General features: G+C 39.1%; 1 protein-coding gene across 2 annotated transcripts in view; it reads right to left on the bottom strand.

Moving 5' to 3' along the window:
* Positions 1-367: 367 nt before the first annotated feature.
* C1QTNF7 (C1q and tumor necrosis factor related protein 7) overlaps positions 368-12,795 on the bottom strand; it is a 116,825-nt gene continuing 104,397 nt past the window's right edge. Inside the window, exons 1-3 of one of the 2 annotated variants that reach the window (XM_012638432.1) lie at positions 12,240-12,296; positions 7,045-7,290; positions 368-1,352 (exon numbers count right to left, since the gene is read on the bottom strand). In XM_012638432.1, the coding sequence (XP_012493886.1) occupies positions 721-1,352; positions 7,045-7,282 (870 nt within the window). In that variant the 5' untranslated portion in view covers positions 7,283-7,290; positions 12,240-12,296 and the 3' untranslated portion in view covers positions 368-720. Of the gene's footprint in view, positions 1,353-7,044; positions 7,291-12,239; positions 12,297-12,795 lie in introns of those variants that run through there. The other variant, XM_012638431.1, reaches the window with a different exon arrangement.

Genomic DNA, 12,795 nt, shown 5'->3' with positions numbered 1-12,795 from the left:
AATTGCAGGTCCTGTGTGCTTATAGTATCAAATCAATCTGTTTGCCATGGTGCTCATCACACTGAATTGTGATAGCATGCTTGCCACACACTAACTTGTCTGAAAGGAGAGATTTTGGCTTAACTCATTACTAAATCTGACCCAGCACCACAGTGTCTGGTCCATACAGGCTCATTAAAGAGTCATTGAGTGAATATATACAAGCGTGAAGGAATAAATAATAAAACAAAAGAAATTTATCACTTCATTTTAGCTTGCTTGAAAATACTCAGCATCTCTTACCTTTGGTTTTTGACTTACTATAGCCTTTTGAGAATTGTCAAAGACTGGGGTGTTATTATTCTCTTAAATAATAGACAAAAATGAAATTTTTTGAAGATTTAATGAGGCAATATCATTGCCAGTTGGTTTAATCACTCAGGGCATTTAATATAAAATTTGTTAACATTGTCTTTAATTTGTTTAAATATTTATAAACATTGCTTTCAAGAGAATTCATATCTGGGGATATTGTTTTATATAATTCATTTTGGTGTGGTTTCAACTGTTTGGTGGTTCATCTTGTTTTGATAGATTCTGCTAGAACTGTCTGTAAATGCTCTGGAATCTGAGTGGGAATCTCTTTGGATCCTATTCCTTTTTGTTCCACCTTCTAGAGCCCCAGATTAGATCCAACTGCCTGCCATGGGGATCTCAGAACCTTCAGATCAGCAGTCCTGATCACAGTTCATCGTCTTCTGATATGGAATCTAGGTAGTCTGTGTCGACATATAGAAGAAATCCAGAGAATAAGCTGTCTGCCCATCCCGGGTCTGAGAAGAGGCCATTCTGGTCAGTGAAGAAGATCTCCAGCCAGACTTCATCTTCTGGCTGCAGATAGATGACTGTGGACCCCGAAGCCACATCATGGTTCCCTGTGTTGGCGTCAAAGGTCTTTATCCGGTATTGCCCATTGTGTACCAGTCCAATTGCCAGATGCTTATTAGCCAATGTGATATCATAAGAAAAGTAATAGATCCCTGGGAAAGCACAGATAAACTTCCCTGTTGCAGGGTTGTAATGCTCTCCCTCATTGAAGAGGACCTTGTTAAATATGATAGGTAGTCTTTCTTGTGGGTAGCTGGTTGTGATGCCAACAGAAAAGGCGGATTTGAGCACGATGCTTCCGCATCTGCAAACTCCAGGCAGCCCTGGGTCCCCTTGCTTTCCTCTGTCTCCCTTTGGTCCAGGAGGCCCAACTGGACCCACTTCTCCTTTTTCTCCCTCTGGTCCCATAGGTCCTTTCTTCCCAGTCTCTCCTTGGTCCCCTTTCTCGCCAGCAAGACCCACTGGTCCAGTCTTACCTCTCAAACCTTCAAAAAGAGTGTATAGTTAATTAGTTCCCCCTCTAAATACACAGTCACAAAGAGCATACCTACACAGTCCCAGCACACCCTGACGTTGTCTTTTAAGTCAACCTTCAATAGCATAACAGTGTATGTCTAAATGATAAACCTTTAAAAATATCACTGATGCACTAAAAATGAAAATAAAAAAATTTCATCAGAATCTAAGCCAATTTTTTTGAGTATGTAAGAAATAATTTAAACCCTGACAAATTTAAAATAATGAACAATCATTCTGATGATGGATCACCTGTTATTCACATATAGATACTAATCACTCTAGTAAGAATTCAATGAGTATGATGCTATTATATTATTTCCCAGAGTGGTCTCATGGAAGCAGACAGAACCAGACAAATCCTTACGGACCATCTCATGCCCATTCTATTTCTGTTAGTATTAATATAAAAGAATTAATTAGATTTGCTTATACTTATCAAGCATTTACTATGTACTAGGGACATATTTGCATGTATGTGCTATATTTGCATGCATTATCTTATTTAAGCTTCACAGTGAGTTTATAAACTAGGAATTATTGTTACTTCCATTGCAGATGAGGAAACTGAGCCATAAAGAAATTATTTTGCTTAGGAGAACAGAGCTAGTGAGTGATGGAGCTGCAATCTGTACTCATGCCTTCCTGGCGCTGGAGCCTGAACATCCCCACTGGGGGTAGTGGCCAGGGTGAAAACTGTCAAGAGCATTTGGTGCACATAGCAAGGGCTCAACATGCTACAACAAACAAAAAACAATGACTGCCACCACCATGCAGTAGTCCTTTTTGGAAGAGAATATTGAGTCCCAGAAAGGTAAGGAAACTTGTTTCTGCAGTAAGCCTGGGATTAGAATCCAAGCCTTCATAGCCTTAATGTTTTCCCTTCATCAAAATTCCTCTTGGTTTTGGGGCTATAGTCAAAAATCCTAAATTCTCTTTGGCTCTGTCACTAAATTGTTGTATCATTTTAGGCAAGTCCCTTAATTTTTCTGGGTCTCCTTATATACAGAAAAGACATAATAGCTGTGAAAGGATTTCAACAAATTCAAAGCACCATACAGGAATGTTTTCTGTCTGTCTAAATCTTTATATCTGTAAACCAACTGTAGGCTAAATGCAGAGAAATAATGATCCTGGTTGAAAGTAATAAGCAAAACGAATTTAATTTTTAAATCTCATATATATGTATATACATACACAGACACACACATATATATATATATAAAAGCAATGACTTGATATCATAAAAAGATGTCATTCAATTTTATGGCCAAATCCATTCCATAAATAGTGCTTATATAATGATATTTTCTTAAAAAGTATCCAAATTATTGGTAACCTATAATGTACTTTTGTATTTGGGGAAAATATATTGTTGATATATTGTGTAATTTCATTTTTAACTATGTTTTTGTTCTCAAGAACTTTTATTAACCTGGGACTTTTTACCTTGATAGTTCTTTGGTATCATTTATTTGAATATTACACATACATCAATATATGAGTTTGAAATTCGATCATTTCTCAATTACTTGGCAAAGTTAACAATGAAGTGTTCTGGGTAATGTCAATTTGAAGAGAATTAAAGCTTTTCCCTTAAAATGTCAAGTATTTTGTTTTAATAATTCTGGAAAGTTGCTGTTCAACAATTTATGATGCATAGAAGATGATAACAATGAATGTGACCCTCTCTCAGAGAGTCAGGATCAGCATTATTATGGATCACAGTTCTGTCTGACAGCTTCAGATTGTAGATGGCTTTTCCTGTTAGGTTGAAACTATTGGTGTCAGCCAGAACACACTCTGATATTTATTTCTTGAGATAAGGTCATAATAGTCTGATCTATTAATATTTGCTTCTTTTTTGGTAGAAATGGAATGTGAATATTATTTTGATGTTAAATTCTTTGGAATCAAGGACTACAACTTCTAAATTATGATTTTTATCTTCAGTAGGAGCTTATCTCTTTGTGTCTTCATCACTGACGTTTGACGCATTAATAAAAACCATTTTGATCTCAGTAACAATTTTGAACATAAAATTTCATTATGTACTTGAATCTTCCTGCCTTTAAGATTTTGGGCCAGTCACTTATTTTCTGGGTTTTAAATGCCCCATTTGTAATAAGGGGAAATTGGATCTAAGTCCACTCCAAACTTAGTGGACAAAGCAGTAAACAGTGGCTCAGCAGAGCTAGGATAAGGCCCCAGTTCAGCCATGCATAGTTAGGTGAATTTGAAGAAGGGGCTTGATCTCTCTGGCTTTAGTTTCCCAGTCCTTGAAATGAAGGTGTTGGACTAGATTGTCCGAGGTTTCACTCTTTTAAAAATTCTTTGAGACCAAATCATACATATAGGGTGCAATTTTACAATGCTATCAACAAAAAGGCCTTCACAACCTCAACGTTTAGATTTTCTGTAGGAATACTTATTTAATATACAAACTTCTGGGTGATAGGTAATCATGAACTACCTGTAATAATTTATATTAATAGTAATTCTTCCTGTTGCGTGAAGCATTTGTCCATGTGCTGACAAATTAAGAGTGGAAATAAGGGATGAATCATTCTTTCTCTCCCTTTTCAGTTATACATATGTTTAGGCAGAGCAGAGAACTATGTAGTAAGGGTTAGTCTATGCTTAGGTACTGAAGCTAGGCCAGAAAGCATTTCTTCTTAGTTCTCCGTGAAATGGGTCTACCTAGATTTCTTCTTCAGTGCCATTTCTTCCTTCCTTTCATCCATCCATCCATGAATCTATGCGTACATGCATGCATTCATCTAAACCATCTAATATTGATCAGCCATTCACTACATACTCAGTCACTGGGCTAGAACATGAATGACACCTGTCCCACCCTGAAGTTAGCTGTTATGGCATATTACCTTGTGATCTGCAAATATGGGCCATAGCTAAGTTCACGAATACTGAAATTCATGTGATAAACTGGAATGAGCGATCTGGTTCATGTGGTAGTTCTAATGTTATTTGAAGACATTTATGTGGCTATGCATTCAGATTGAATTAAATGTTAATAATATGCCACAATAATAATGGCAACAGACCAGCGAGGGAGACAAATATTTTTACAGCAAATTTATTATTCAGTATAATAAGCTCTGTATTTCTAATTCAGGGTAGGGAAGTTGGACAAAAAATACCCTGGATTCTGCCTGGACTCAGTTGGGGTAGATGTAGTCAGGGGTGTTCACCGAGGGTTCACAAACTAGAAGACACTTGTGGTATTGTTAAAGGGGAAACAGGGAGCAGAAGCTCCCAGCCACATTTTGCCTGGTTACAGCCACATTAAAAACATATCGCCAAAGCTCCAGGGCTTGGTTCTTGTAGTTGCCAAGTGAGTGTGCCTCTCTTCATTGATCATATAGTCATTCTCACCTGTCCTTTCTGAGCTGTTCTATGTCCTTATGGGTGTATATTAGATTTAAATAATCTCAATTTTTCTATTTGTAACATTATTATTATTGCTGATTATAATTATTGCTGATGGGGTTTTGGTGAACATTAGGTACTAAATGTAAAGTTCCTGATAAATAGTAAGTTCTTAATAAATGGTTATTAACATGAATTTTTGTAATTATGTATTTACATGTTGGTGTCCCCAACAGGAATATCTGCTTACCAAGGCAAGGACAATGTCTTACTCATGTTCGTATTTCCAGTGTCTAGAATGATGTTCTCAGCTAGGTGCAATTTTGCACTATTCACCTCCCTACCCAAGGGACAGTTGATAATATACGAAGAAATTTTTGGTTGTGACAGTTTGGAGGAGGGTGACACTGGCATCTAGTGAGATACTGTTAAACATCCTGCAATGCACAGGATAGCCACCCCACAGTAAATAATAATTCTTTCCAAAATGTTATTAGTGTGGAGGTTGAGAAACACTGGTCTAGAATAATACTAGATAGTAATAGGAGCACAAAAATATTGTTGGATGAGTAACGCATGGGTGCACGGATGAAGAAATAGATTAATGAATATGGGTGTATAGCTGGCCTCATATATGGCTAAAATTGTAGCAATTCTGAACATCTAATTTAATCTGAATGCATATCCACATACATATCTTTAAATAACACTACAACTACCTCATGAAACAAATTACTCATTTCTAGTTTATTATATTGCTTTGGATAGTCACAAATTTAGCTGTGATCCGTATTTGCAGATCAAAGTATGGTAAGTAATAACAGCTAACATTTACTGAGTACTTACCTCATGGCAGTTTTTCTGTGGAGCGTCTTGCATGTAGTATTGCCCTTAAACTTTGCAATTGCCTTTACTACCACCAATTTACAAAGAGGAAACTGAGGTTCAAAGAGGATGGTAGCCCAAGGATACTAGATTATTAATTTAGGGAGCCAGGATTTGAGCCAATGTCTTTCTGACTCCAATGCTTGTATGCATAGCCACTACATTATTGCTTCCATATACTATATATGAATAGTATATGAATATACACCAGGTATAACTATAATCTGGTGTTATTATAGGATTTCTAGGACATTCACAGTCATGGCTCAGTGGTAACTTGTAGTCATGGGTGTTACCCTATTGATGTCTTTGAAAACTTACATGTAAACTCCACATTAAAGGTTTTTCATCTAATATTCACAGTGTTCACAGATTTGGTAGCTACCGATTTGCCATATATTTTCTGCATGGCAAATTCAGATATGAATTAATATCCAGTAATCTAAATATATATTATGGTTTTGTTTCACAGAAAACCAGTAAATCAGGTACAGTGGTTAGAGCCACATTCTTAGATCTATTGATTTTTTCCCTTCCTATCTTTGTCCCAACTTTTACACTCAGGAACTCGTTTTCAAAGATTGATTTCACATCCTTTCCCCTTTTAGAGTTAACACAGCCTCTCTAGAATTTCAATTCAGTTTACTCTGAAGAACTGCAGAATCTGGCAAGCTTCCCGGGCCAACTCATCTTTTGGGGGAAAAAAAAGTGAAAATTACTGAAGGACTAAGGGACAACTGTGTTTCTGTAAAGAGCTGCAGAAATCTACTTTTTAGCTGCTACAGGACAGGTGGGAAAGTGATGAGGTAGGAAAGGAAGGCTATACAGTGCTATTGTCATTTCATCCATGAAAAATAAAATCTAGAAGCCCGTTAAGTATTTTCATTCAAGACACTAGTTCCGGGCAGGATGGCACCTGTGCATCTGGCTCCTAATTTCTGCCTCTGTGCAGTCTGTCCATCTTCCCCCTCACCCCTCTCTCTGTCCATCCATACACTCGCACATCTAGCCACTGCCTGCTAGCAGCAATAGCCCGGTGACCCTGGGTGTCAGCTGTTTGAGTCCAGCCCGCACTGGCAGTCACTAGCAGTGCACGTCCATCCATGTCTGTTCTTGGCAGTTCATTTAATCATGCTGCGGCTCAATGTTCTCACCTATAAAATGTGATAATGTCCACCTGAAGGAGTTGTCGTTATAATGAAATAAAGATTCAGGTAAAGAGTTTAGAGCAGCATCTGAAGCCTAGTAAGGGCTTAATAAATTGTTACGCCTAACGCAGGCAAAGTAGAGAAGGGATTGAAGGAGCAATTCCCATTAGAACAAATGACAAAAACGGGAGCAGTTTTAAGGTGGGGTTGAAGGAGGGGTGACTTCATCATTCATTACCTGCAGCTCCCTTTTCACCTTTCTCTCCTTTCCTGCCGTCTCTACCATCTCTTCCCGGAAGGCCGATGCGACCGTGGGGCCCAGGGGAACCATTTGCCCCGGGGGGTCCTGGGGGTCCAGGTAAGCCAGGAATGCTACAGATATACCTTGGGGAGTAGTTCTCTCCTTTCAACTGATTACCCCGCGGCTGTCCACTTGCACAAATGGCAAAACTTGTAACATACAGCAAGACAAACATCTTTGGCTCTGGAAGAGAAACACAGGGACATAAATGAACCTTTGGCGGGGGGCGGGCAGCGGAGTTTGGCATAATTGACTCAGTCTGAACATGAGAATGGGCATTTGCAACAATTCACTCCAGTGTTCACCTTTCCACACACGTACAGCTCTGTTTGTCCTCATAATTCCATTGAGAACTATTAACACATTATCGATACAGCATTCTCAGTGCCCTTAAACCAGGGTTGGTACAGATGAGAATGGATTAAAAACATTTTCAAAATAAATCATTATGTTGCATTTTTTTCTCCAGGAATCAATGATAGACTTTGAAAAATGATGTTTTCTTTTTGCAAAAGCAATCCAATTTTTAAAATAGAAAGTTAGAGATGCAAATGAATAAGATATAAGGTAAGTTTCACCACCCAGAGCTTTACATTTTAATGTATATATCCCTCCAGTCTTTTTTTGCCTGAGCTATGGAGAAAAGTGATATTATGCCACTCCTATAATTCTTTACCTTTTTTCACTTAACAGTGTATCATGAACATTTTCTCACATTGAATTTATTCATAACATTAAAAAATTATTGCTTTTGTCTCTACTATCTTTTATGTAAATTACACCCCCATTATAGACATTTAGGCTGTTTCCAGTGTTTTCCCAATACAAACACCATGCTAGACATCATTCTAACTAATCTTTGCATGCACCCACGATCATTTTCTTAGAATTTATGGGCTTTTTAAAGCAGGAGAAAGGAAAAGGCATTTTCAGGAAAACTATGTTTTTCACTTGATAACCATGTGTAATGCCAATTAGTGTTAATTGGAGTACTGTGCATGTCCTGAGGGGGGTCTCAAACTTTAATTTAAAATCTGCAGGATAGAATGCCATGGTGTCCCATTAAGCCCTTAGCACTGGTGCTCAACTGAAGAGCTGTATGAAATTAACCCATGCATGGCACCACATGCTTTGAGTGATGCAGACAGCAGCTCTGATCTAACAGGACTTGGGTTTTCACCCTACAAAGCCTGGCAGCTGAGAATGATGGATCATTTATTAGCATGACATCCTGGCATAAAGGCTGGGGGTGAGGTGGGGAGCAATGTATTAATAGACAGGGGATATCTAATATCCTAGGCTCAATAGTCCTGGGAATTAGCAGTTTCTTGAATGGAAGAACATATACAGGTGGTTCTTGGGTTGTGGAAGTGAGTGGTTTTGGGATAGTTAGACCTGTACTTTAAAAAGAAATCTGTATAGTGCCTTAGCTGGCATATACTTCCCTGAAGCAAATAATTATAAAATGTGGGAAAAGCAATCAGTTGGAGTTTCTTTTGTCTTTTGACAGCCACATCAGAAAATTAACCAGGCTCATGGTACCCCTTTTGTGGTACCCCTGGGGAAATTGCAACATCCTGGAATTAGACCCAGAAATTTGCCAGAACATAGGAATGACAAACTGAGACAAACACAGTATGCACATGTGGTTTTGAAATAAGCCTGATTCCTAGAAATCTTATTAGTGAAAACCCAAGGCAAGTTATCCAAATTTAGGCTCTGTATCCTTGAACAATTCTCAGTGTTACCAGTCCAAAAAAAAAAAATTAAAGAGAGCCATCTTTGCTATGTTTTGTTTGTTAGACTTGACATACAGCACAAATCCCACATTATTGACTCTATTGTTCAGCTGGTATTAATGCACTTTCTGACAAGCCCAATACCAGCCCTTCCAAAAGAGCCTCAGATGAAAAAAAAAAAAAAATGAAAGCGCATTCATCCACATCCCTTGCCACAGTTAAAACAAGATGCATTGATTAAATTAGAAGTTTCTCTCTCTTGTAAAAGGCTGGTTAGAGGAGGCTTTGAGCAGGGATATGAAAGTGGAGGCCATGCTCATAGAAGATACTCCCTAGGTGACTTTGCACCAGATATGGATGCAAGGCTGTAGGCTGAGGCCAGAGTTGGTTCCAAGAGGGACTTGAAATTATGTGGAGAGAAGAAGTTTGGGCAGTGGCATCTCAGACACTGTGATGGAGGTGTGGAGATACAACTATGCTAATAGTCATGGGGACAATCTGTGAAGAAGAGTGTGGTAAGGGCCTAGCTGGTGGTTGACAAAGGAAGCAGAAATGCTAAAGATTACTTGGAAGAAAGGCTATTCAATTTTGATGATAGCCAGGCAAAAAAGCACTCAAAGAAGGAATAAATTAAAACAAGAGAAACAGATTTATTCATTACAAATGGATAGCTTTTCATTGACAAATGCACTAGAATATTGTCTGTACAGGAATCTAAATGCTGCAACTTTAAAAAAGGCACTCAAAATGCTTAGTCCTTAATAACGCTCATCAGAGTTGAGGAGCAATGTGTTGTGGTGCCTGATGCATAAGGGCGGCATAGAGGGGAGTGGTCAGCCAAGTACTGGGGCTCCGTTCACGCAGGAAGACAAGGGGGTGTAGATTATAATGAAAAACTGGACTTCTGTTTCCAAAATGGTGGTGTAGATGTGAGCAGAAAACCAGAAACAAATATACAGCACTGAGATTTCACCAGCAGTATCCCATAACACAACTATGAGAATGAGTCAGTTCTGGGGCCACAGAGAAGTAAAAAAACTCTCAAACAGACAGTAAGAGAATCAGATTTTCATATATGCAACACCCCTCCCCACAATCTACCCTGCACCAAACTTGTGGAAAATTTCCCCTGACTCATGATTTCCACACTGGACAAAGTGAGATAGAGATGGACGACCATCTTGGGTTCTCTGGCAGGAGACCTGTCCATGCCTGAGCCCATGGGAAGCATTGTGAGCACCTGAAGGGAGACATATCCCTGAGCAGAGCCAGAGACACACGGGGGAGGCAGGGCCACCACCCCTCAGCCCTGGAAACTGCTCTGTAATTGGGCCAAATTTGTGAAGAAGGAGGTGAGAAAGCGAGACATATGGACACCTTGGCGAAGAGGGTTTTTGGCAGAGGTAAGAGACATGGGAAGGCCCTAAGGCAGAACATATCAAGTGTTTTTGAGGAGCACCAAAGAACCCTTTGTTCTTATTAAACTAGCCATGGAAAACACTTGGAGAAATACTGCACTTGGAGAAATACTGATTAAATCAGTGCAAAGATTGAACTCCTGAAAAATATGTTCATAGATTGAGATCCCTGTGTAAGTAGCATATTTTTCTTTCTTTTAAAAATAGATGTTGGTGGGAATGTATAATGGTGCAGCCTCTGCAGAAAACATTATAGGGATTCCTCAAAAAAGAAAAAATTAGACAGAATTGCCATATGCTCTAGCAATTCCACTTTTGAGTATATATCCAGAAGTAAAAGCAGAGACTAAAACAGATATTTACACACTCATATTTACAGTGGCATTATTCGCAATGGTCAAAAGACAGAAGCAAACCAGGGTTCATCGACAGATGAGTAGATAAACAAAGCATGGTCCACACATACAATGGAATATTATTCAGCCTTAAAAAGAAAGGAAATTCTGACACCTGATACAACATGGATGAACCTTGAGGACGTTGTGTTATGTGAAATAAGCCAGTCACAAAAGGACAAATATTGTGATTCCTCCCATATGAAGCTCCCAGAGTAGTCACATTCATAGAGACAGAAAGTAGAATAGTGGTTGTTGGGGGAAGCGGGGCAGGAGGAATGGGTAGTTATTGCTTAATGAGTGCGGAGTTTCAGTTTGGGAAGATGAAGAATTTCCAGAGAGACGATGATGATATTTGCATAACAACATGAATGTACTTAATGCTGTACACATAAAAATGGTTTAAAGTGGTAAATTTCATGTTATGCATAATTTACCACAATAAAAAATAGTAAGTAAAAAAAGAGATGAATTGGGATGCAGGGAAAAACCAGTATTCTTATTTCTGTGCCAGGTGTTGTAAGGACATCCTTTACTTAATCTTCACACCACTGTTTATGAAGTAGGTGCTATTATCTTCCCGTTACAAATAAGAAAGTTGAGACTCGGTGGCCTCAAGGCCACACAGGCATGAAATGGCACAGTCAGGATTTGAACTGAGTCCGTTTGTTTCCAAACACTTGAGTTTTCCCCTACATCATGTGAGGGAAACTGTAACATATTACTTCATGACAAAGGGCTGGATTTGATTATTAATTCAAGTTGCAAATGTGCTTTGCCTGGAAATCATTAGAAAGAGGATAGGTAATCAGGGAAAGCCAAAACTAGACATTTCCTTGGCCTGCAGAGGTAGAGATTTCACAACAGCAGGCCCTATCCTGGGAGTCACAGTGTGCTGGGGCAGGATGGGGACCTGAGCTGTCCACGCCTCAGTTCCTTCTGTGCTGTGGTGCCTCAGGTCCTTGCCTTTGGCACTCCCACTGTCCTCCACAGAACTGACTTTCCTGTTTTCCAGGAATTACCTTCCTTCTCCTGGCCTCCTCGAGTCCCTGCAAGGCCCCACAATGACGTTGTGTTATGGCTATCTACTGACCTGCTTGTTTCCCCACGAAAATGTGAACTCTGTGTCACTGATATCCAGGACAGAGACTAGTCTACAGTAGAGGCTCAACAGAGGTTGAGTGAAGAAAAATACGTATTCACCAATATTTATTTTTATCAGCCATTCACAATTTATAAAGTTTTGGCTGCTTTATGTAAAGTGCTTTGATGGCACAACAATAGAAAAAAACTGACATTTGCAAGAAATTTTATCCTCTGAAGAGCAATGCTAAGTCCATATCATCCTCCCAAAGACCCTTTTGTAGTAGGTTAGACAGGAAACCAAGGTCCAAAGAAGTCCTGTAACTTGCCTCTGGTCACAAAGCTAGTGTCAGGCCAGAGACTGGAACCCAGGTCTTCAGTTCCATGGATTCTTCCTACAGAACCATCTGTTTAACAAACTAAAAAGCTATCAGAATGAAAACAGGCCATTACATCCACATTTGCTAGCATTCTAGAAAAAAGCGTAAATACCGTACCTTGCTCTTGGGTGGTGGGTTGCTGCAGGATTCTCAATCCACAAGAGACTGGGGATCTTTCATGAGAGCTCAGCGAAAACCTTGCTTTGGTACCAGACAGAATAACAGATCCAAGTTCTCAAAGATTTCCAAATAGTTGTGCTAAAAATAATTTTCTCGTTTAGTCCCAAAGAGCCAGAGGCCCTGGAAGTCATTCATCGAGGGAGGCTCAACTCAGGGACCGGTTAAAATTACGGTTTTGTTTGGGATGAACTTTAATTGCCTGCGATCCTTGACTGGTAAGTTTAGAGGCTTCTCCATCTCTGTGTGTTGTGGCCTCATTTTTAGATTTGTTTACTTAATTTTTTCCCTCTTCATTTGTTTTCCACTGAGTGGATCTTTCAGGAAAAAAAAATTACTCACTGACTGGAAATTAGTTGTTAACTTAGAGAAAAGAGCCATTTCCTATTTGAGAGGTTTTTGAGATAGAATCTTTAGATTCTGGACATAGGATGGTGTCTCGTGGAATAACAAAGAACACTGTCCCCACTCTTGGTAAATATGGCAGGAAAATGTC

The sequence above is a fragment of the Propithecus coquereli genome, unplaced genomic scaffold (genome assembly GCF_000956105.1).
Source record: "Propithecus coquereli isolate 6110/MARCELLA unplaced genomic scaffold, Pcoq_1.0 Scaffold13, whole genome shotgun sequence".
Taxonomy (NCBI): Eukaryota; Metazoa; Chordata; class Mammalia; order Primates; family Indriidae; genus Propithecus; species Propithecus coquereli.
The sequence above is the reverse complement of the archived record's forward strand: the minus strand, read 5'-3'. Positions and strand labels throughout refer to the sequence as shown.